Consider the following 26,088-nt stretch of genomic DNA (forward strand, 5'->3'; position numbering starts at 1 on the left):
GAAAATGTGTCTAAATTTTCCGTTTTTCCATAGACGCCTGTACTAATTTTTCCCAAAAACAGCCTTTTTAAAATGGTTATTTCTCAAAAACGAGCTCGGTGACCCCTCTTTTTTATTTTAGATATTCGAAGTATATCGATGAAAGTTAATTGGTACGAAGTTTAAGAAAAATTGTTGGACGGGATCTTGTATGGATTATACCCCTTAATGTAGTTTTGCGTTTCGCACCGTACTGAATCATCATCTACAACGCGTGCTAGGCAATGTGTTTTTTTCTTTCTTTTTTTAAAATATTATTATTATTTTTTGCTTGCTATCTTCTGAAGAAAATTGTTAATATTGTACCGATTTTCTAGAATTTGTATGCAAAGTTTGGGACTATAGGCGTGATAAACTTTTACCGGAAACCGCTTCACAGGCGGATTTAGTGGTATGAACCATGAAGCGATATTATATAGAATCTTGTTACTGGTGTGCTATCTTCAGAAGATAAAATTAAAATTTCAAATGTTGCTACATTTTGTTTTGGTTTGTAATTTTAATTGCATGTAGTTTTTTGTTCTACCTACTGAATACTAGTATAAATAGCTGAAATAAAATGCAGGCCTATGTTTTCATTGTCCCCTGCGCGAGATATATATTTTCGAATCGAATTAGGCCTAGGCCTACTGGTGCTTTATCTACTGAGAATAAAATTAAAATTTCAAATGTTGCGACATTTGGTTTTGGTTTAATTTGGGACTATAGGCGTTAATTTGGGACTATATGAGATTCTAAATGCTAGGCCTATCTTCAGTAGATATAGCGAAAAAAATCCGAAAACGCGCACGGTTACTCTGCGCGAATAAAAAAAATCGGCATTCGGCCTATGCCGCGCTATTTAAAAAAAGGGGGGAAAGAGGTAAAAATAGAGAAACAGGCACACTGTTAAAATAAAAAATGTAAAAAAACAGCGTTTATCGCTGGCAGCTGGGATTCAAAATATGTCCCGCTGTTAAATCACGATGGGGTGTAAGTTTTACAAAAATACCGAATAACTGTTAATTTACAGTAAAACCCTGTGAAAAATAAAACTACTGAAAAATTGTATTTTTACAGGCGGCTAATAAAACCGTAAAAAAACTGCGTTTATCGCTGGCAGCTGGGATTCACAATACGACTCGCTGTTAAATCACGATGGGGTGTAAATTATATAAAAATACTGAATAACTGTTAATTTACAGTAAAACTGAAAAATAAAACTACTGAACAACGGTATTTTTACAGGCGGCTAATAAAACTGTAAGAAAAAAACCCGTCCCGAACCGTTAAATAACAGTTGGCAATAAAATACAATAACCACAGGGTTACTGTTAATTTACAGTAAAACCTTGTTAAAAAAACAAAGCAGTAAGAAAACGGTTTTTGGGACTGTTAAATAACGGTCGGCGTTTTGGGGACTGTTAAATAACGGTGTTTGGGACTGTTAAATAACGGTACGAGGTGTTTTTGAGACTGTTAAATAACGGTGTTTGGGACTGTTAAATAACGGTATTTGGGACTGTTAAATAACGGTAGGTGTTTTTGAGACTGTTAAATAACGGTATTTGGGACTGTTAAATAACGGTAGGTGTTTTTGAGACTGTTAAATAACGGTAGGTGTTTTTGAGACTGTTAAATAACGGTATTTGGGACTGTTAGTGCTAAATAACGGTAGGTGTTTTTGAGACTGTTAAATAACGGTGTTTGGGACTGTTAAATACTTGTCACTTACCTTAGGGTACCTACCGGGAATCGAACTGGGGACCTCTATGTTATTAGTCTGATGCTCTACCGACTGAGCTAACGGGGTTTCTATATTTGATGAAGTATTTTAAGTTAATATAAGCAATATTTTTATAACTAAACCTGCTAAAGTGCATCTTTTACTGTAAATATTGATAACATTATTTTGCTATAAATATTAATTCTATTTATTACATTTATTAGGGTTATATTATTATTATTATTTTTAGGGCTACTAAGCATTGTCATTGTTATTATTATTATTATTATTATTATTATTATTATCATTATTATTATTATTAGTAGTAGTATTATTATTATTAATTAGTGTTATTATTATTGTTATCATTTAATAGGCCTATTAGTATTGTTTTTATTATTTATTATTATTATTTTTTTAATTTATAATAATTATTACTACTATTATTAGTTTATCTACTGGGCTATTATAGTCTTTATTTGATGTCACATGTCGGCATTCCGACCGCCATATTAAGGTTGGTCCAACTTAACATGAAAATCTTCGTAAAATTACAAACAGAAGCACTTATTATTACGAGAGATATACTACGGTCAACGTAAAATCACGATCTATTCTCAAATACGATGGTATTTTTACCGACAGAATTTTATTTTACTTTATTTTACATTTAGATTGTAATTATACCGCATATATCAAAAAAAAACCGTTCGGTTTGTTTAATTAACCCTGTCGGCTGTTGTTTGACACCAAACTTACTATAAAGTTACGATTTCACTTAGTAAAATTACATGCATTTTTAACAGTTACGGTATTCTTCGTAAAATTACCGCCCAAAATAGTATAAATAGTATCTTCTTTATCGTAACATGAAAATGTCTGTAAAATTACAAACAGAAGCACTTATTATTACGAGAGATATACTACGGTCAACGTAAAATCACGATCTATTCTCAAATACGATGGTAATTTTACCGACATATTTTTTTTTACTTTGTTTTACATTTAAATTGTAATTATACCGCATATATCACTGCAAAAAAAAACACACGTTCGGCTTGTTTAATTAATCCTGTCGGCTGTTGTTTGACACCAAACTTATTATAAAGTTACGATTTCAATTAGTAAAATTACATGCATTTTAAACAGTTACGGTATTCTTCGTAAAATTATCGCCCAAAAATAGTATAAATAGTATCTTCTTTATCGTAACATGAAAATTTCTGTAAAATTACAAACAGAAGCACTTATTATTACGAGAGATACACTACGGTCAACGTAAAATCACGATCTATTCTCAAATACGATGGTAATTTTACCGACATATTTTTTTTTACTTTGTTTTACATTTAAATTGTAACTATACCGCATATATCACTGCAAAAAAACCAAAAAAACAACAACAAAAAAACGTTCGGCTTGTTTAATTAATCCTGTCGGCTAGTGGCTGTTGTTTGACACCAAACTTACTATAAATTTACGATTTCAGTAATAGTAAAATTACAGGCATTTTTACCGGGCATTTTTAACAGTTACGGTATTCTTCGTAAAATTACCGCCCAAAAATATTATAGTATCTTCTTTATCCTAACATGAAAATCTCTGTAAAAAAATTACGAGAAATATACTACGGTCAACGTAAAATCACGATCTATTCTCAAATACGATGGTATTTTTACCGACATATTTTTTTTTACTTTGTTTTACATTTAAATTATAATTATACCGCATACCGTCAACGTTCGCCTAATGGCGCTATTGGATTTATAGAAATGTGAGAGCGCCCTCCTTGTAAAATCTCAACAGCATCAGGAGGGTGAAAGTGCATATAGGAACAATGCCAAAAACTACGTCACGCCGGTCACGCTATTGTTCGAGTTAAACTACATCATTCGCCATTTTGTAAATATTAACGCATGATCGTTGCTTTGAAGTTTCCACCGGATAGTCTGTGGATAGCGCAAGAGCACGCTTTGACCATGCGCAAAAAAATGAATATCATGAAGATGTTTAAGATTGATTCTTAGATGTTTCAAAAATTACCGTCATATTGCATAGATTCATCAAAGAATGGTTTGAAGTACTAACCTTATTTAGTAATTTTAAAAATCGGGAGAATTTTACAAAATCAATGTTTTTACCTGTCGGTATTACAACTCGTGAAACACATTAGTGATGTGCCTGGGTGACCTAATCTACTAACCTTTAACGTTTCCTCTATGAACTCTAACCCTCCTGCAATATGGCGCCTATTGTCTAGAGTTAAACTACATCATTCGGTGTGTTACGTAATAGCTACGATGCCTATCCCTTTATATCCCTGACAGCATTAAGGAAATTGTGCAACCTGGACATAATGCCTTAGAAAGAAAAATCGTGACATGACCCAATACTTTAGGTCACTAGGTTAGTTGTTAGAGCAGCAAATGTTTTCGGCTTTTTTCAGATATTCTTTCTTAAAGTGCCATTGCCCTTAACTCATTTTGGTAAATATTTCTATAACATTGTAATTTCTTCATATTATTTTTAATATTCTTCAGTTCAAAATTACACCGATCTGCTGTCTGACCCGTAAGCTCAGTCTGCAAAGCGTACGCCTTGAATGATGAAAGGTACTGGTTCGAATCGTGATGACTGCCCCCGCTTTTATGTGAAGAAGGGTCAAGAAATGTTTTTGGATTTTGTCCCCATTTAACGAACGAATATTGTGATTTTATTTAATTTAATTTTAATTTTCTAAGTTTTTTACATAAATAGGCACTGCGAACAAACGGCAACAAAAACCGCGGACAAAATTTGCTCCACCTGCTACCTAGCAATGCGTGATATATTCCACTACATTTAACAGTTAAATGACCGTTGAAAAAAAAGAACGGCCTCAATGTTTCAAATTACTCGTTTATTACTTTATTCATTTATGCATTATAAATGTTCAGCTATTTTGGATCGAACCCAAGTAGATCAGACCATTGATCATAACTATCAGACCACGAAGTAGTTACTTAATTCCGTGGTATCGGATAATCGGAACCAAGCATTGTTTGTATGGCGATCATTACGATCACGCTATTTTGGTATGCCTTTTTGTTTCGATCGTGGTTCCGTTGAGGCGTTGACATAGTAACATTACGTAACTTCGATACTGAATAGTTGTCGAGTGCACATAATATGGAAAGTCATTCAAAAGCGCCTAATAACATGTTCTCATTGTGTTGTGGAATCCTAGCCAGTATTCAATGATAGTCAGTCATTTATCTATAGAGGCCTTGCATGCGTTTATCGATTGGCTCCAAACAAAGGATTTGAACCGGTTTCTTGCCCGTAATCATGGCGCAGTGCAGTCCTGTCCATTCCAACGCACTGAATGGTCTATTGTTCTATTGTGTCCGATTTGAGCGCTGACATATTGGAAAATGTTGCCAATCAATATTCATGAGACTGTACATTCAACGTCCAATTTTCGAAATTGGGTGACTTGTGCTTGGCAGGTGTAAAATACACCTGACTGGGCGTTTTAAATACGTAACGCATAAATGCATTGACATCATCGAATGGCTGCCTATAGTGCTGTTAGTGTAAGGCCTATGTGTGTGTGGGGTGGGGGGGGGGGGCTGTGTTTAGTTTCTATAATAATTATTATAAGGCCTACATTTATTTGTCATTCCTTTCTTTTCCTTTCTCTGTACTTGCTGAAGTATCACTCCCTCTTCTTATCTCCCCGGCCCTTCTCCACCCCCTTTTACGTTTTGTCCCCTCTCATTCCTATCATTTTCCTTACCTTTCTATTTATTTACGTCTATTTATTTATTTCTCTTTATCTCTTCCTCTTTCTCTCTTCCTCCCGTCCCCTCTCATTCTGCATATCCCCTCCTCCACCTCTGCCTCCCTCAGCCCCTGCCGAGACCTCTCACAGAAGAGCTGCCCCCTTCAGTACGCCACTGTTTATGACATTCTCCTTAAAATAAAATAAAATAAAATAAAATGTCAATTTGTGAAACAACTTTTATATAGGCCTATATATACCGGTATACTTATTATATGTTACATGTATACGTAGCTATTTAATACCATTATTATACTATAGATATGCATAGGCCTACATGGCAGCATTGATGTGTAATCATGCAGCAAGCGCATTCAATTTATTTAAATGAAGCCACTAATGTCAGTGGGTGACAACGAACTATACATTAGCGGCTAATGTGTGCCTTTTGTGCTTACGGCTACTCAATCACACCCTTGGGTTCTATGGTTACAATAGGTACTTTTCGTTCCATTAGGCGCTTTCACACGACTTTCATTTGATCACTTATTGACAGTAGTCTGCTAGGTAAAGCGTTAATACACTGTCGGGTCAGCTTACCGATTTAATGGCGGAAGCCCTTTGTCCCAAACAAAAGGTACCTTTCGATGAATAGCTTGTCAGATTTCAAATCGGCACAAGGTTTCAATGCGTTACGTAATCTATTTCTCCTCCTTCCTATATAAGCTCCTTGGTCCATTCAATCAAATGTTGTCATCATTCATCAACCTATTTGATCGTAGAGCGTGTTTATAGTGAGCCAGATTATCCGGTATTTAGCGTATAAGTACATCTTATACGGTATTGGTCGCCACTATAAACAGACCAATAGCGCTATTTGCCGCACATATTATACGGAACTGATATCCTTCGATATCGATGGATATTGCAGTACATTCATTCCGTATACGGCCACTATAAACAGACAGGGATTAACGATACCGTTATTCAAGGAAGTGGAGCAGGGTTATATAACTCTCCGAGCTCAAATTTGTCACTGTAATAACACATCACCTACAAAATGGTACGGTACTGTAGCAATTATGTTTAAAAAATAGGCCGGTATCGTTTCCACGGCAAACTATTTGAAACTGGCATCATATTGTGTCTCCCACATTGCATTGCGGTGACCTCGGACACGCTGAGTTCAACCACCTCGGATTCAGAATAGCCCTATTGAGCTCTATTGATTGCCACTATAAACAGTCGAGATAACGGATAAGTCACATTCCATTCTAATCCCGTATGCGTATAAGAATACCGTATAAATACCGTACACCACTATAAACACGCTCATAGTGCATTTTGTTATGTGTGTGAGACGAACTGTCGCGGTAGATGCAACCATGCTTTTGTTGAATGCATTTAAGTAGTCCGCCATATTTACGGGATGATACGTCACATGCACAACCTCTATTCGTCGTTATATGATTTTGTTCGTTCACTCATTCAAATTTTATTTATATCATTTGAAGACTGAGCCTATTATGATACATCCTCCGTGGAACAGTTTCAAACAAATATGGCTAGGGATTATTGGGGCAGTGGTTATCTTTTGAATCCTCTTAGGGGGCTATCATTTTTTTCGGAAGAGGGGTCCAAAATTTATAAAAAGTCTGAGGCAATAAAATTGCGCACCCCTATTTCGGCAACAAAAATTTTATGACCCCCAACCCCAAAATTGTATTGAAATCAGTCTTTTTGAATAAAATAAACACACTATCTGTGGTCATCGTGTGACTCCCTACATTTTGGTCATGAAACATATTTTTATGACCCCTCCTATTTTTCTTTCCAAGAATTTATGACCCCCGTATATTTGGGACCCCCCCCCTCGCTCGCGACAGTTCATCTCACACACATAACAAATGCACTACGATCAAATAGGTTCATGACAACATTTGATTGAATGGATTGAGTTACTCTATACAACGAAAAAGAATCGATAAAACCTATAAAAAACAAAGAATCATGAAAAAAGACACATAAAAGATAAAATAATAAAAATATATAAACAATGTTAAAGATAAAATCAAGAAAATAGAAAATAAAATTTCCCAAAATCAGAAAAAAACATTGACAGACATCATAATCTGTCAGAAATTACTGCATGATATTCGAATCATCAATCTTCTCCACAAATTCTCTTTATCCTCGCACTATAGTCTAATGCTCTGCTCACTGGGCCACAACGTATCAGGTGAATGATTACCGCATTATCATGAACAAGTTTGTTTGATCTTGTTCAAAATTGTGTGTGTCGATAGGTATCACCCTTTAACTACACGTATCCTTAATGATCAGTGATAATAGTCGGCTTTTACTGGGATGGCGCTCTCTCATTTTTATGAACTCCATAGCGCCATTAGGCGAACGTTTACGGTATATCACTGCCAAAAAAACCTTCGGTTTGTTTAATTAATCCTGTCGGCTGTTTTTTGACACCAAACTTACTGTAAAGTTACGATTTCACTTAGTAATATTACATGCGTTTTTAACAGTTACGGTATTCTTCGTAAAATTACCGCCCAAAAATAGTATAAATAGTATCTTCTTTATCCTAACATGAAAATCTCTGTAAAATTACAAATAGAAGCACTTATTATTACGAGAGATATACTACGGTCAACGTAGAATCACGATCTATTCTCAAATACGATGGTATTTTTACCGACATATTTTTTTACATTTAAATTGTAATTATACCGCATATATCACTGCAAAAAAACGTTCGGTTTGTTTAATTAATCCTGTCGGCTGTTTTTTGACACCAAACTTACTGTAAAGTTACGATTTCACTTAGTAATATTACATGCATTTTTAACAGTGCAGATGCGGAAAGTGATGAGTCGGTAATATCGCTTTAAACTTTCTGATCGGGACTGATGTATTAGAAAGAAAAAACTCGCCGCTACATGATGAAGTAAAATTTAGAGAAAATAATGTAAAACATTACTTCTAGAGTGGAAAGATGCAATGAATCGGGATGAGATTCTAAATGCTATCTTCATTAGATATAGCGAAAAAATCCTAAAACGCGCACGGTTACTCTGCCCGAATTTAAAAAAATCGGCATGCCGCGCTATTAAAAAAAAATTAGGGGAGGGGGAGAGCTAAAAATAGAGGAACAGGCAGATGATAATCTCTGCTTTATAAGTGCCGTTTTAAATTTTGGTAAGCTTTGTCATTTTTACATTTCTTTATAGCTCTGCAGTCGGCCTAGTGCCGATTTTTCTCTGCCCGCGCAACCACGTTTAATGCAGTTTTGCGTTTCGCGCCGTACTGAATCATCATCTACAACGTGTGCTAGGCAATGTTTTTTTTTTCTTTCTTTTTTTCAAATAATTATTATTATTTTTTGCTTGCTATCTTCTGAAGATAGCAATTTTGGTCAGCTTCGTCATTTACATTTCTTTATAGCTTTGCATTCGGCCTAGTGCCGATTTTTATACCAAAAGAAAATCTGGCGAGACATGCCGTAATTTGTTCGATTCTGGTGCCGGTGTCTATAGAGCTCCTGCATTGATTTACATCTATATAATAATACGCTATTCTCTGTCTCTCTGTCTGTCTGTCTGTGACTGCTAATGTGAGGCCGTCGTAGGTCGTACGGGGCCCAAACTCGGTGGGTGGGTGTAGTTCTGTCCTGGCAAGAAGAAGTTTATGTTTGTTAAGTCATCTGACCCCGGGGCCCCCTCCCAGGGGTCATTTGAGGTCAAATTACTAAAAACTGTTGTGTGAGGCTGTAGTAGGTCGTACAGGGCCCAAACTTGGTGGGTGGGTGTAGTTCTGTCCTGGCAAGAATAGGTTTAGGTTCGTTAAGTCATCTGACCCCGGGGCCCCCTCCCAGGGGTCAACTGAGGTCAAATGACTAAAAACTGTCGTATGGGCATGAAACTTGGTAGGTACAGTCAACGTTTAGAGCCAAAATTTTGGAAGGTCATTTAGGGGTCACCAAGGTCATCCAGGGGTCATCTGAGGTCAAATTACTAAAAACTGTCATACGGGCATGAAACTTGGTGGGTACAGACAACATTTAGAGCCAAAATTTTGAAAGGTCATTTTAGGGTCATCTAAGGTCACCCACAGCTCATTTGAGGTCAAATTAGTAAAAACTGTTGTATGGGCATGAAACTTGATGGGTACAGACAACATTTAGTGCCAAAATTTTGAAAGGTCATTTTGGGGTCATCCAAGGTCACCCACAGGTCATTTTAGGTCAAATTAGTAAAAACTGTTGTATGGGCATGAAACTTGATGGGTACAGACAACATTGAGAGCCAATTTTTTGGAAGGTCCTTTTGGGGTCATCTGAGGTCAAATTAGTAAAAACTGTCGTATGGGCATGAAACTTGGTGGGTACAGTCACCATCAGCCAGGTAATCGCGCCCAGCCAAGAACCGCCAAAAATGGGTAACCGCCTAGTGGGTAGTATTAAAATTGAAATATCTCAAGAACCGAATACCGTATGGCGCTGAAACAAACTTTGAAATAAAGCTTTTACATTTCTCTATCTGTTTTTGTCATTTTGGTGTTTGTCGGATTCGTGTGATTTTGCTATCAACTGCAGATAGCTCAAATTTAAATGCCCGTTGGTTGTCGTTTTGTCTGCTGAACGAGATAAAGGGTACATCACAAAAAAACCTTTCCAGAGACTTTACGTGCTAAATAGGGGTCGCCGGTCGCGTTTTGGCCATAAGTCGAGTTACGTCCAACTTTGAAATATATATTTGATATCATCTTAACTAGAACAAAATTCTGCATAACATTTTTGAAAATGACTACACATTTTTGGTCCGACTAACTTGTGAGAAAATTAGTGCTATAAGGCCACATTTTCCCGTGTTTACATCCGACTGCTAACCGCTGACCTCGTTTGTTCATGCGCACATAATCGTAAATATCACTCAAATTTTCGCATTTTCTTTTCAAATTTGTAGAGATCACATTCACCAGTTCTAGTAAAACACGATTTTCAACACTGAAATTGTTAATATTGTACCGATTTTCTAGAATTTGTATGCAAAGTTTGGGACTATAGGCGTGATAAACATTTACCGGAAACCGCTTCACAGGCGGATTTAGTGGTATGAACCATGAAGCGATATTATATAGAATCTTGTTACTGGTGTGCTATCTTCAGAAGATAAAATTAAAATTTCAAATGTTGCTACATTTTGTTTTGGTTTGTAATTTTAATTGCATGTGGTTTTTTGTTCTACCTACTGAATACTAGTATAAATAGCTGAAATAAAATGCAGGCCTATGTTTTCATTGTCCCCTGCGCGAGATATATATTTTCGAATCGAATTAGGCCTAGGCCTACTGGTGCTTTATCTACTGAGAATAAAATTAAAATTTCAACTGTTGCGACATTTTGTTTTGGTTTAATTTGGGACTATAGGCGTTAATTTGGGACTATATGAGATTCTAAATGCTAGGCCTATCTTCAGTAGATATAGCGGAAAAAATCCTAAAACGTGCACGGTTACTCTGCGCGAATAAAAAAAAATCGGCATTCGGCCTATGCCGCGCTATTTAAAAAAAGGGGGGAAAGAGGTAAAAATAGAGAAACAGGCAGATGCGGAAAGTGATGAGTCGGTAATATCGCTTTAAACTTTCTGATCGGGACTGATGTATTAGAAAGAAAAATCTCGCCGCTACATGATGAAGTAAAAATTTAGAGAAAATAATGTAAAACATTACTTCTAGAGTGGAAAGATGCAATGAATCGGGATGAGATTCTAAATGCTATCTTCATTAGATATAGCGAAAAAATCCTAAAACGCGCACGGTTACTTTGCCCGAATTAAAAAAATCGGCATGCCGCGCTATTGAAGAGCAAATAAAAAAAAGAGGGGAGGGGGAAGAGGTAAAAATAGAGGAACAGACAGATGATAATCTCTGCTTTATAAGTGCCGTTTTAAATTTTGGTAAGCTTTGTCATTTTTACATTTCTTTATAGCTCTGCAGTCGGCCTAGTGCCGATTTTTCTCTGCCCGCGCAACCCCGTTTAATGCAGTTTTGCGTTTCGCGCCGTACTGAATCATCATCTACAACGCGTGCTAGGCAATGTTTTTTTTTTTTTTTTTTTTAATTTTATTATTATTATTATTTTTTTTTTTGCTTGCTATCTTCTGATGATAGCAATTTTGGTCAGCTTCGTCATTTACATTTCTTTATAGCTTTGCATTCGGCCTAGTGCCGATTTTTTATACCAAAAGAAAATCTGGCGAGACATGCCGTAATTTGCTCGATTCTGGTGCCGGTGTCTATAGAGCTCCTGCATTGATTTACATGGGTAATATTAAAATTGAAATATCTCAAGAACCGAATACCGTATGGCGCTGAAACAAACTTTAAAATAAAGCTTTTACATTTCTCTATCTGTTTTTGTCATTTTGGTGTTTGTCGGATTCGTGTGATTTTGCTATCAACTGCAGATAGCTCAAATTTAAATGCCCGTTGGTTGTCGTTTTTGTCTGCTGAACGAGATAAAGGGTACATCACAAAAAAAACTTTCCAGAGACTTTACGTGCTAAATAGGGGTCGCCGGTCGCGTTTTGGCCATAAGTCTAGTTACGTCCAACTTTGAAATATATATTTGATATCATCTTAACTAGAACAAAATTCTGCATAACATTTTTGAAAATCACTACACATTTTTGGTCCGACTAATTTGTGAGAAAATTAGTGCTATATAAAAAGGCCACATTTTCCCGTGTTTACATCCGACTGCTAACCGCGTTCTGACCTCGTTTGTTCATGCGCACATAATCGTAAATATCACTCAAATTTTCGCATTTTCTTTTCAAATTTGTAGAGATCACATTCACCAGTTCTAGTAAAACACGATTTTCAACACTAAAATTGTTAATATTGTACCGATTTTCTAGAATTTGTATGCAAAGTTTGGGACTATAGGCGTGATAAACTTTGACCGGAAACCGCTTCACAGGCGGATTTAGTGGTAGGCCTATATGAACCCTAAAGCGATATTATATAGAATCTTGTTACTGGTGTGCTATCTTTAGAAGATCAAATTAAAATTTCAAATGTTGCTACATTTTGTTTTGGTTTGTAATTTTAATTGCATGTGGTTTTTTGTTCTACCTACTGAATACTAGTATAAATAGCTGAAATAAAATGCAGGCCTATGTTTTCATTGTCCCCTGCGCGAGATATATATTTTCGAATCGAATTAGGCCTAGGCCTACTGGTGCTTTATCTACTGAGAATAAAATTAAAACTTCAAATGTTGCGACATTTGGTTTTGGTTTAATTTGGGACTATAGGCGTTAATTTGGGACTATATGAGATTCTAAATGCTAGGCCTATCTTCAGTAGATATAGCGAAAAAAATCCGAAAACGCGCACGGTTACTCTGCGCGAATAAAAAAAAATCGGCGTTCGGCCTATGCCGCGCTATTTAAAAAAAAAAAAAAGGGGGGAAAGAGGTAAAAATAGAGAAACAGGCAGATGCGGAAAGCGATGAGTCGGTAATATCGCTTTAAATTTTCTGATCGGGACTGATGTATTAGAAAGAAAAAACTCGCCGCTACATGATGAATTAAAATTTAGAGAAAATAATGTAAAACATTACTTCTAGAGTTGAAAGATGCAATGAATCGGGATGAGATTCTAAATGCTATCTTCATTAGATATAGCGAAAAAATCCTAAAACTCGCACGGTTACTCTGCCCGAATTAAAAAATCGGCATGCCGCGCTATTAAAAAAAAATAGGGGGGGGAGAGCTAAAATAGAGGAACAGGCAGATGATAATGTCTGCTTTATAAGTGCCGTTTTAAATTTTGGTCAGCTTCGTCATTTTTACATTTCGGCCTAGTGCCGATTTTTCTCTGCGCGCGCAACCCCGTTTACTGCAGTTTTGCGTTTCGCGCCGTACTGAATCATCATCTACAACGCGTGCTAGGCAATGTTTTTTTCTTTTCTTTTTTAAATAATATTATTATTATTATTATTATTTTTTTGCTTGCTATCTTCTGAAGATAGCAATTTTGGTCAGCTTCGTCATTTACATTTCTTTATAGCTTTGCATTCGGCCTAGTGCCGATTTTTATACCAAAAGAAAATCTGGCGAGACATGCCGTAATTTGCTCGATTCTGGTGCCGGTGTCTATAGAGCTCCTGCATTGATTTACATGGGTAATATTAAAATTGAAATATCTCAAGAACCGAATACCGTATGGCGCTGAAACAAACTTTAAAATAAAGCTTTTACATTTCTCTATCTGTTTTTGTCATTTTGGTGTTTGTCGGATTCGTGTGATTTTGCTATCAACTACAGATAGCTCAAATTTAAATGCCCGTTGGTTGTCGTTTTTGTCTGCTGAACGAGATAAAGGGTACATCACAAAAAACTTTCCAGAGACTTTACGTGCTAAATAGGGGTCGCCGGTCGCGTTTTGGCCATAAGTCGAGTTACGTCCAACTTTGAAATATATATTTGATATCATCTTAACTAGAACAAAATTCTGCATAACATTTTTGAAAATCACTACACATTTTTGGTCCGACTAATTTGTGAGAAAATTAGTGCTATATAAAAATGCCACATTTTCCCGTGTTTGCATCCGACTGCTAACCGCGTTCTGACCTCGTTTGTTCATGCGCACATAATCGTAAATATCACTCAAATTTTCGCATTTTCTTTTCAAATTTGTAGAGATCACATTCACCAGTTCTAGTAAAACACGATTTTCAACACTAAAATTGTTAATATTGTACCGATTTTCTAGAATTTGTATGCAAAGTTTGGGACTATAGGCGTGATAAACTTTTACCGGAAACCGCTTCACAGGCGGATTTAGTGGTATGAACCATGAAGCGACATTTTATAGAATCTTGTTACTGGTGTGCTATCTTCTGAAGATCAAATTAAAATTTCAATTTTAATTGCATGTGGTTTTTTCTTCTACCTACTGAATACTAGTATAAATAGCTGAAATAAAATGCAGGCCTATGTTTTCATTGTCCCCTGCGCGAGATATATATTTTCGAATCGAATTAGGCCTAGGCCTACTGGTGCTTTATCTACTGAGAATCAAATTAAAATTTCAAATGTTGCGACATTTTGTTTTGGTTTAATTTGGGACTATAGGCGTTAATTTGGGACTATATGAGATTCTAAATGCTAGGGTTATCTTCAGTAGATATAGCGAAAAAAATCCTAAAACGTGCACGGTTACTCTGCGCGAATAAAAAAAATCGGCATTCGGCCTATATGCCGCGCTATTTAAAAAAAGGGGGAAAAGTGGTAAAAATAGAGAAACAGGCAGATGCGGAAAGTGATGAGTCGGTAATATCGCTTTAAACTTTCTGATCGGGACTGATGTATTAGAAAGAAAAAACTCACCGCTACATGATGAAGTAAAAATTTAGAGAAAATAATGTAAAACATTACTTCTAGAGTAGAAAGATGCAATGAATCAGGATGAAATTCTAAATGCTATCTTCAGTAGATATAACGAAAAAAAATCCTAAAACGCGCCCGGCTGCTCTGCGCGAATTAAAGAATCGGCATTCGGCCTAATGCCGCGCTATTAAAAAAAAAAGAGAAAATAAGAGGTAAAAACATAGAAACATGCAGATGCGGGAATTGATGAGTCTGTAATATCGTTTTAAACTTTCTGATCGGGACTGATGTATCAGAAAGAAAAAAGTTCGCCGCTACATGATTAAGTGAACATGTAGAGAAAATAATGTAAAATATTACTTCTAGAGTAGAAAGATGCAATGAATCAGGATGAGATTCTAAATGCTATCTTCAGTACACTCATAGAAATTGTTCGTTGACATTACTCAGTATTAGTTGATGTAAGTCGTTGCGTCAACTTTCCGAGTAATGCCAACGCGTACAATTTTGAGTAACGCTGACTCGATATCATTATGTTGGTCGCGCTCATTTGCACTTACTTTATTGAGTTGTTACAACTCAGAAAATGAAACTAGCCTAGGTTAGCATAATTTTCTAGAGGTGTGCTATAGTATGCAAAATTTTGCACTGATTACAAAAATAAATATTTGAATACTGCTAATTGTGCAGAAAATGATGCAATTACCTGAATTAAGTAACAAAGTACCAAATTGATGAACGAGTTACATCAACTTACATGTTGAGTTACAATAACTCAACTAATTGGTTCTTTGAACCTTGTTTATTTTCAGAAGTTGGCATTACTTAAAAAGTTGACGCAACGACTTACATCAACTTTTTAAGTAATGCCAACAAAGTTGATTAGTTGACGGAACCTTTTGAGCTTTTTCAGCATTTTTAAAGTTCGAATAACTAAAATGAATTTTGTTTTGGCAACTTTTACACTATTTTTGAGTTATCCAAACTTACTCCTTTTGAATTGCGCCAACAAGGCGAACAAGTCATTTCTATGAGTGTAGATATAGCGAAAAAATCCTAAAACGCACCCGGCTGCTCTGCGTGAATTAAAAAATCGGCATTCGGCCTAATTCAGCGCTATTAAAAAAATAAAGGAAAAAAAGAGGTAAAAACACACTGTAAGCTAATTTTCCTTTCCAATTGTCTTTTTACCTGTTCTGAGAAAAGGCGCTTTGATATTAAGTCTTATTGTTAATGTTTATGTTTAAAAGTTTTGGGCATCCTCTATATGAGACTAGTAATCATGCACATATAGAGCAAAAATTACAAGCATTGGGATCATCTTTATTCGCCGGCGAAGTTTACAATGGTTTATTTAACAAAATGATGTGATCAATAGTGTCAAAGGCCTTTAGCAAGTGTAATACAGGGTATAACAAAATAAAGTAAACAGTTTGAAAAAGCCACTATTAAAAAGAATGAGGTATTTGGTCCGAATGCTCAATTAATAGATGAATCAACATCCTCCAACAAATGTAAATCACTGGCGTGTGACTAGTAGCAAGGATTCAGTGGCTATTTTTGCAAGCCAGGTAAAATTGCAGTTGCGCAAAGTCGATTCAAATCAAAGCCCCATGAAAATCACATGTTTGACAACTTTCTTCACAGTAATCGACAGTCTTAGTCTTCCATACAGCCACCAGGGATGTCCACCATTCCTCTGTATGTAGATTTCAGCTCTCCTCAACATAAAATTCACACCATATCTTACGAGAGGTCTGTCCTGCCTGGGGATGTCAACTTGTGCAATTGTGTGTCTTTGGAGTTCATCAAGGTCTGCAGAAACTATTGATTTCACAAAGCCCCACAAGAAGAAATCATGAGGTGTAAAATCAGGAGATCTTCGACCACTTGGTGCTTGATTGCCAAACAAGTCTGCAAGGTGTTCTGTCAACTACTGTAAAGAAAGTGGCGAAACATATGATTTTCATATTATTTTAATTGACTTTGTGCAACTGCATTTTCACAGTGCTCACAAAAATAGCCACCGAGCCCTTAAAAATGGGCACACCCCAGTGATTTTACAGTTGTAGGAGGACAAATATGTTGAGTCAGCTATCAATTAAGCATTTTGTTCAATTATCTCATACTTTTTTTTTTTAATCCAGTGGCATTTTTCAAGCTGTTTACTTTATTTTGATACACACTGTAATATATCCCAACATTTGTTTATTTGTTTTCGTTAATCAAATAAAGATTGACTGAAGGACATGAGGTTTGTCTTTTGTCTTTCCAGCTGCTTATTAGTCTTTTCTATTTGTATGCAACAGTTCTTGTTGAGGTTGCAGCTGAAAAATGTTACATTTTAAAAGTTTGTTCGTTCCAAAGAAGGCATTAATAGCGCTGATGGGTTGGCGCCAAGATAGTTGTTAACCTCCCGCTTGAAGCTCAGCCGATTTTGGAGATGATTGGAAGAGGTAGAGCATTCCATAAGTGAGCTGAGGGTTGTAGGAATGATCTCTGGTAGTTGACCAGGTTGGATCTTTGAATTTTGATAGCTTGGTCGTGGGATCTGACAGAGCGCCACATACGAGGATCAATGGTCTGGTAAAAGGTGTTGAAGGATTTTTGGAGCTTCATCAAAGAACAACCTATGAAATAGAGTGATGGCTCCCGTTGCTCTTCTATGCCCAGGTGTTGTATTTTATAGTTCTTTCCATCTTCTTCTGAGACGGAGCGGTACGGATTGTTGGCGTCTCAGTCGCCAATGATCCGTACCGCTCTTCTTTGTATAGTATCATTTTTGTGCTAGTATATAATTATTATGTTCATCATGTTGGTGACAAATTGTAAAATCTTGAAAAACAAACGTATTTAACTATTGGAAACAATTAGCATTATATTTAATATTTATATCATTATTAGTCCCATGTTTTTCTTTTTTGACATTTCAGTGCTCATTTCTTTGGTGATTCGGTGCGTTTGAACTGATCCTTGCCAATCCTGTTGAATAAAAGAAAAGAAAAGAAAAGAAAAGAAAAGACGTTATCGGGACGCTCATTATTTGAATGGGAGATGCCAAAAGTCAAGCCAACATCATCAGAGGTCATGCTTAAAGAAGTTGATTGTCGATTGTCATGAAAGTTGGGGTAGGCCTACCGTATGTAATAATCATCTTGGGAGAAACGTCATTCCAAGGTCAACTGAACAGAGATATTATTTTCTAGATCTTTACAGTTGCGAAGGATAGTATACATAGATTTTTACTGCATGGGGGAGGGGGAGGGCAAGGGGGGGGGGAGTTCTGACTGGGGGCATTGCCCCTCCCCCCGTGGCGCCGCCACTGCCTGTAACTAATTTAAAGATTGGAATACTTACAAAGTGCTTTCCCAATCATCCTCGTACGTATTGTCATTCCTCAAAATCCACGTAGTCAGCAGAGTTTGTTCTCCATTACGGTCGAAGAACTGACCTACCCAAGTCGTTGTAGACTCTTTCCACACCACAGTGAAGCCGAACGTTGGATTGGTCTGGCTGGTTGATATCTTGCCAACCAGCGGGAACTTGACACCTGTTTGCCTGCCAACTGCAGTTTCGTACCAGCCATGGAAGACTCCGTCGCTATGAACCCTCTCAATGAACATCATAGAGCCCAGTTCGTTGTACCACTTTCCACGCAGGAGAGGTGCTTCATATAAAGATAAAAGATAGACTAGTTAATCTATAGTATATATAAAATCAATATGTATAGGCCTATTATAATAATGGGCTACCTGGACAAAATTGGTGCAGAAATGGTTTTTGTTGTAAGATGTCTGAAAGACCTCCCCAACAACATACGATGCACAGTGTCGACAGCGTCTAAATAAATACTTTTTCCCTGAAATGAATCACGTCCTAATACTCCGTTGGTGAGCGACGAGCGATTGGTATTTCACTAATAAGAGACCTCGCCTTTCCGAACACAAGAAAAGGAGTCCTATCTGATTGGCTCGAAACCGATCGCTAGATCGCTCAGTGACGAGTGTACAAACTCATGTATTCAATTCCATTTAAATCAATATTCTATTATTGACGCAGATAAAGAAAGTTTTATAGCTATTCACTGTGCTGTATTGTATTATATATTTGTGATTTAATATTCTATAGCCAGTGTACAGCACCGTGGTCTTAGCTGAATGGGCTTTCATTTCGTTCTTTTCATAATTAATATTCTCAAACAGTTTAATATATCACAATTTTGATGCACGATTTAAAATCTTTATGGTGAAAATGCAGTAAAATATATCCACAGCAAACAGCAATCCCCGCTTATTAGTGTATTGCATTTCCAGTTAGTGTATTGGAAACAAATCCTGCGTTTTACCTGACAACAAATCAAATTTTCTTGTAATGGCAACACCATATGGGGTACTGAGCATGCACAGATTGCATAAACGTGTATGAATGCAAACGCTGCGGTATCTCATATCGTGTGAAGTTGTGACGTCATATGTGGATTGTTTTCATGCATGGCATTTCTCATTACATAAACACTGTACCTTTGTCTTTCAAACAACACATGTAAAAATTATATCACACACATGATTACGTAACAGCATTAGCATAAAATCAATAGACTAGGGACACTGCCAAATCACGCAAAAAGGCGGGCCTTTTAAATTGCAGCAAAGACACGTGTTTAAAACGTCCGAGAACAGCAAAAGTACAAGGTGCATATGGCTACGTCTGGGACGTCTGGAAACTTCAACAACTTTAGGGCTTGAATGGAAGCAAAATTATTCTGCAAAAATGGCGAAAATGAAAAAGCAGTTATTACAAATGACATAAATTATCTCCAAAATGAAACAGATTAAAATATAATGACTGGTCATGTGTGAGAGCTGGTACTCAGTGCGATGATAACTGTTGCAAATCAAACAACTATCTGCGTATGCGTAGGTAGAATGACCGATACAACATGCTGGAAATGCTCGAAAATTGCAAAATTCCATGTAAATAGGGCCTAAAATATTACAAAATGCTATGAAAATTTTAATTTAAATATTCATATGAATTTTTATGGATGATCTCAACCTGAAATAAACCGAAAAGTTTTAAAAAATAAATTTTTCATTCAAAACGATGGCCTCTCTCTCTGTACCACTACTTTTTGTATAAATGTAACAATAGTAGAATAACAGTTATATTTTAATCACGGATTCAAATATTTTCTAGGGAGACTCCGTTTTAATGTTTGGAGATTAGTCAACAGAACTGGCAAAAAAACTTAAATTTCCACGTTTGCTATTTTGGCAATATCAAGATTTTTATAGAAAGAAAAGCCTTGTTTTTATCAAAAATAAGACATATTTGACCACGCATTTTAAATAAACTAAAACCTTTACAGCCCAACAAACATGGTTTAATGAACTGGTAGTTTGTGTTCTATTACTGTTCCAAAAGGCAGCATTCACCATACTTTAATTCCCGAGAAAATATAAAAAATACAACAATACCTCATTTCAGCCTCTTAACTCCCTTTAAGGGCATCAGGTCTATTGCAAAAACAACATCATATCATTGGCAAGCTAATATTATGAGGACAATGAAAATGACTCCTTTTTTGAGAAAATAAGACGTTTAAAATTGATATTCCGCAAAAACCAACTTCAGCGGTGAGTTCCTTCGAACGAGACAGATTTGGCCTAGAAAAAAGGTGCGTCATGAAATGAGATGTGCCCGCTTTGAGAAAAGGGACTATAAACGCTCTCAATGGACAGAATGTATACTCTTGTTGTTCAGAGAAAAAAAAAATCCAAATTAAGTATTACAAATTTAATGGTTTTTAAACATATGGATACAATCAGCCGCGTCTTTTTTCATATATTAGTAAATTGTGATATTACAATTCATATGTATATCAATATCATGAGAAATATTAGGCCTAAAAATAAATACATAATTTGAGCTTAAAATTTCATCTGAGACTAGCATATAAACCGTGTTAAGTCCACAAACTCATGTAGTTATTATAGTTTCAGTTGGATGAAATATTACAAAGCAAACGCATAATAACAATACTGTGTGGGCTTTGTTTGTGAAATGAGAACAATAGTCTGCATATTGTTATGCAGCATTGTTATGGTAAATGATAGTACAACTCATTGTTGCTTATGTCAAACTTGTCAAAGTGATTGTAATTGTATGATGAGAGCATGATATTGTGTCCGCTTCATTTACCTACGTCATCAGCCAAACGGGGGGAAAACACGTACGCTTCAAACGGGGGAAGAACACATACGAGGCTGAACTTTACCCACACAATTTCTCCTTTTTCAGGAGAAATACGCATAAAAAGATTGCAACAAGTGTCAACTTGTAATGTAATAATTATTATTTTCTTTAACAAAAACGACTCAATTTCAGCAGGTGACTCTAGACCATTGATTTTATGCTAATGCTGTTACGTAATCATGTGTGTGATATAATTTTTATATGTGTTGTTTGAAAGACAAAGGTACAGTGTTTATGTAATCATTGAGAAATGCCATGAAAACAATCCACATATGACGTCACAAGTCAACTCTTAATACATACTGACTGCCCCTTGGCCTTATGACATCGCGGATTAATATCAATATATTTTATCTTGTGACAACTCGCCAGAAGTATCACAAATTATTATAAGCCCTATACTTTGTCTATACTTTATTTAATACGCACAATACTAAAAAAGTATAGACCAGATAGGTCAACAATATCACTCTTAACTTGGGTTTACTTTTCGGCGTAGTGGTCAAAACCTAACGATTCCCGCCGATTACGAGCTGATCAAACTATAATTACCAAGATTACCAAAACAATTCAAAAAGAGAAATTAACAAGGTTTTACCATTATCAGCTTCTTTTTCACTCGCCATGTTTCACGACCGTTCAAATCTAAAAAGTTAAAACAAAATAAATGGTGTCATTATCGGCTGCATATCGGAGCTGTTGCTTCTCCTCCAAAACAAAGTTGATGCACTTTATTAAAGTGCGAGGGCGAGCTTCAAGCTACGATCAAAAAAAAAACCCTGAAATATTTTATGGTTAAGCCTACTGAAAATGCGGTTGAGAATACAGGAGGGTCCTATATAGTATGCCGCGCCAAAAATGTGTCCTTACACTTGGAAAAAGTCCTAATTTTAAAACTAAACCATATTTGGGCAATTTTTTATATAAATGCATTAGATATATCTAATCCTGCATATTTTGACACCCCATTGAATCCAATGTGACCTAAAGAAGCAAAGTTATATACAAGCATTTTATTAGACGAAGGTCCAGTTTTAAAAGTAACAAACTGGCCTATACACGCCTGACTGGGGTGCATGTAACAATATTGATGCAATCAAAAGAACTTAAACAAAAGGAACTAAGGAAAACTGAAACAAATAACCGAAAAATAAAATAAAAGTTGTGAAAAGTACAGAGAAGAAAAAAATAAAATAAAAACTTACTGCTTTAACCCTAACACCCAAAAATCTTACAAAATCTTACGATGAAAAATTCTGCGCATGCATGAATCCCAGGGTCTGCGATGACGCAATCAGCCGAAGTGTTATATGAGCACGGAATTGCTGGCCGGGCAGCAATAACCCGTGCAGCTACCGGTCCGTCATCGTGCGGTTGGCATGCGAGGGGTCATAGGTTCGAATCCCGGGGGTGCCAAGTCAAAAATTCTTCTTCTCCTTGACTTTTTCGGATCTTCTTTGACTTCCGATCCCAAAAAGCAGGGTCCAGTGTTAGGGTTAAATAAAGCTTGACTGAAGAAACTGTTTTCTCTTAGTTGCGCTTGTTGGAATAGGCCAGTTTGTCACTTTTAAAACTGGACCTTCTTCTAATCAACATGATCAAAATGCTTGTAACTTTAATTCTTGATGTCACATTGGATTCATTGGGGTGTTATAATATGCAGGATCTACCATGTCTACTACGAAAATACATTTACCCAATGGTTTAGTTTTTAGATTTCTTTTCCAAGTGTAAGGATACTTTTTGGCGCAGGTTGGGTATTATTTACTCAATTTGAGTAATTTTCTACTCATTTTACTCAAGTTGAGTAAAATATTTCTAAAGCTGAATTTATACTCGATCGCTTTTGCAGAAAAGCGATTCTCACGCATGCTCAATGTTTGCTTACATTCCAGAGCGTCAAGCCGATCAATCGATACAAATCGCCGAGGCAAAAACGACGTCGCTTTTGCAAGTTGAAGAAATCTCAACTTCCCAGCGATATCGCTTGACACGTAAATGCGTCAACCAATCATATACAACCAACTGGATCTATTATTTTGCTAATTAATTAACCTTTCTCAATTATTAACTTTTGGTGATGAATTAATTCAAAGCAATAATTATTGACAGCAACTGGCGTTTTTAAAATGTATTTTGTGGCATTTAGAATATTTTAATTGCCGTGATAGTAAGTATAAATGCAAAAGCGACGAGCGATGCATCGCAAAATTCAGAGATTGCCCATCGCTTTCCAAAAGCGTTTTATCGCAATCGCTCGGCGATTGAGTATAAATTCAACTTAAGAGTGTAACTACACTACCCAAAAGAATTATTTGATTAAATCTGACAATTTTGATTTTACCTTCTTTCATTTTGGTTCTTATGGTGCTACCCAAGTCACGTGACATCAGTACTTAATATTACTGACTGAAATGACGCTCATCTAATTTACAACGTGAAAATTAATGCTGTTTTTGTAAGTCCTTTAATTTAGTTTTTTTGTCTGATAAAGACGTCCTTGAGCAAGATAGCTTAATCCCCAATTGCTTTACTCCACCCAGTAAAATGGGGGAGCTATAGGGATAGCCACAATCTAAGTCACTGAGAGTAGGCCTACCTGCGCATCAGTTGCGGACTTGGTGAAGCGGAAATGATTCTGATATATTCTAATGGCAGCGGAATAATTGTTGAAGTGTTCTGATCATGCCTAGCTGAAGCGCGCGTTAAATCACCAACATTTATTTTTATACGTCACCAAAAGGAACCCCTCGTAGCATATAGCAATGCATGACCCCCATTTTAGGCGGTGTCACCTTAGAACCTCTTTATTTTTCAATAAATCCTTTCAACATTTATTCTTCGTGTATCAGTCCTCAGGACACTTCGGTTACTGAAAAAATATGAGAGTGTCTTCCCCACAAAACCCATCGTGTTTCTACAACAAAAATGTATTTCAAACTTTTTTTCCATGACTGTGCATGTAAAGAGAGTAAAACTAAAAGGTATTATTTCCTTTCAGGTATTGTTATCACGAGTCTGGCGGTTTATAAAATAATAAATAGGCCCTATATTTCCGTTTTTATGAAAAGACTGACTTTGATTGTCCTGTATCCTTGTTCATAGACTGTAAAAAAAACCTTTATGACTTCCAAGCATCCTGTGTCGGGATTGGCCCTTTACAAGCTTTCGGTTTTGGTTAAAATGTAATTTACAAAAGCATCACCACCCTTCGAGATTTTATCACGAAAAGTTTTCCAACTCAGTAATTTATTATAGATACTACAAAAGTGAAAAGATGTGACGCATCCCCCACCATAAAAGAAATGTACCCAAGAAGCAATAAATCATAAATACAATTAATAAAGGGGTCATTTGAAAAAATTAAACAGTTCAAATTAGCCCCAAAAGTTCAGGGGTGGGGGTCTTAACCCTGGAATTATGGAAACTTTTTGGGCCTCACTGCTAAATTGTTGATCTAAAGTATATAAAAGTAAAAGTAGGTATTTAGGATGGCAAAGGCCTAATTCATCTGTGACGTCAAATTTGGGCAAAATGCTCGGTTTTGGAGTGTATGTGGAGAGGGTGAGGGGAACGATACAATAGTAATTTGGTATGGTATAGAACTAGCCCCGTTCCACAAACCGCGACGCCTCTCGAATAGCGAGCGGAGCGAGCACCGAGCGTAGCTACTATCCTACAGTTGGAAAATCATCATACAGGTAGAGTACAGCACAGAAACCAGTGCTAGTATGGTATAAATCGCCATTCACCATTGTATTATGTCACCTGTTCAGTAGACTATGCCATAGTCGAATTTTGATTTAAAAAATGTTATTATTAATAATGATGAACGCATTCCGTTGAACTCAAAATTATACTGATGTTTATTAAAATTAAAATGTTCAATAGTAAAATGGTCATAAAGAGTTTATATAATTAGATGATTATTGACAATGTATTGAATGCAACTTGCATAATTATAATTGCTCACTTAATATTGAGCAATTCTGATTTTGGAATCTACCAGTTTATTGATCGCGAAAGCCCGAGTAAAAAATCCAGCTATACAAACAGAGGGAGTACGGTGACTGAAAATATCAGATGTGAAAATCTATCAATTGCACACAAATTAATACAAATCAGTGTTTTATGCTTAAATGTTCAATAGCCAGAGTAAAATGGGCAAGTGGACTACGGAAAAGTCTACCTGTTCAATGATTCCTCCCCTTGTTTGTGATCGCCCCTGTTCATTCAGCTAGCGGAGGTCCGCGCGGAAATCGCGCATATTGAACCCAATGTGTATGAACTTTTACTTCAAATAATTGTATGAAACTGCTAATTTTTGCGCGCTGTAAAATTGGGCCATATTAATGCTTACTGTGCAATTTTTTTATTTGACTCCCCGACAAAAAGTCTGGGCACGCCGCTGCCTAAATTATTTAGAAAAAGTTATACTTTTTGGCAATTCAACACCACTCGCAAAAAGTTATGCCTATGCTCCTGAGTCAAAAGAAAAACGATAGAATACAAATTAAGAATAGGCCTAATGCTACCGCATCAAGTATCCTTAAATTGCAATGTTTGCAATATAGCTGTCAAAAAAGGCCCGGTTTAAACTCTTGCTAGCTGTTATCATTACATCATATCTGATCTCTGTCACACTTCTGTAAAGATAGCATAACGATAATCTTTGATGAGTATGTTCAAAAAATGTTTTTACTTACCGTAGCAGATACCAGCAACAACAGTATTAATAATTGATTGCTCAACAGGCTGTCCAGATACCATTCAAACGCTTCCTTCTCATTGAATTCTGCTGTCCATAATATGAACTTTATGCGTAATCGTGGGATATTTAAACGCTTTTCAATTACAGATCTATTCCTGAAAAACAGGATCTTAGTTTCAATACGGAATAAAGCATGACC

The 26,088-nt window shown here is 36.2% G+C and overlaps 1 protein-coding gene across 1 annotated transcript; it reads right to left on the reverse strand.

Moving 5' to 3' along the window:
* Positions 1-16,225: 16,225 nt before the first annotated feature.
* Positions 16,226-26,046, reverse strand: LOC140153088 (avidin-like). The gene is made up of 4 exons (XM_072175708.1): positions 25,885-26,046; positions 21,777-21,823; positions 18,281-18,590; positions 16,226-17,905 (listed from the first exon to the last, which is right to left on the reverse strand). Exons 2-4 carry the CDS (start codon positions 21,802-21,804, stop codon positions 17,860-17,862), a joined length of 384 nt encoding a protein of 127 aa, XP_072031809.1. The 5' UTR covers positions 21,805-21,823; positions 25,885-26,046; the 3' UTR covers positions 16,226-17,859.
* Positions 26,047-26,088: the final 42 nt, after the last annotated feature.

Source organism: Amphiura filiformis, chromosome 5 (genome assembly GCF_039555335.1).
Source record: "Amphiura filiformis chromosome 5, Afil_fr2py, whole genome shotgun sequence".
NCBI classification, from domain to species: domain Eukaryota; kingdom Metazoa; phylum Echinodermata; class Ophiuroidea; order Amphilepidida; family Amphiuridae; genus Amphiura; species Amphiura filiformis.

Coding starts and splice junctions, on each gene's coding strand:
- LOC140153088 (XM_072175708.1), bottom strand. CDS start 21,804: ATGGCGAGTGAAAAAGAAGCTGATAATG. Junction 18,591..21,776: donor TGAAAAAGAAGCTGATAATG/GTAAAACCTTGT, acceptor CTTTATATGAAG/CACCTCTCCTGCGTGGAAAG. Junction 17,906..18,280: donor GATGATTGGGAAAGCACTTT/GTAAGTATTCCA, acceptor TTTATTCAACAG/GATTGGCAAGGATCAGTTCA.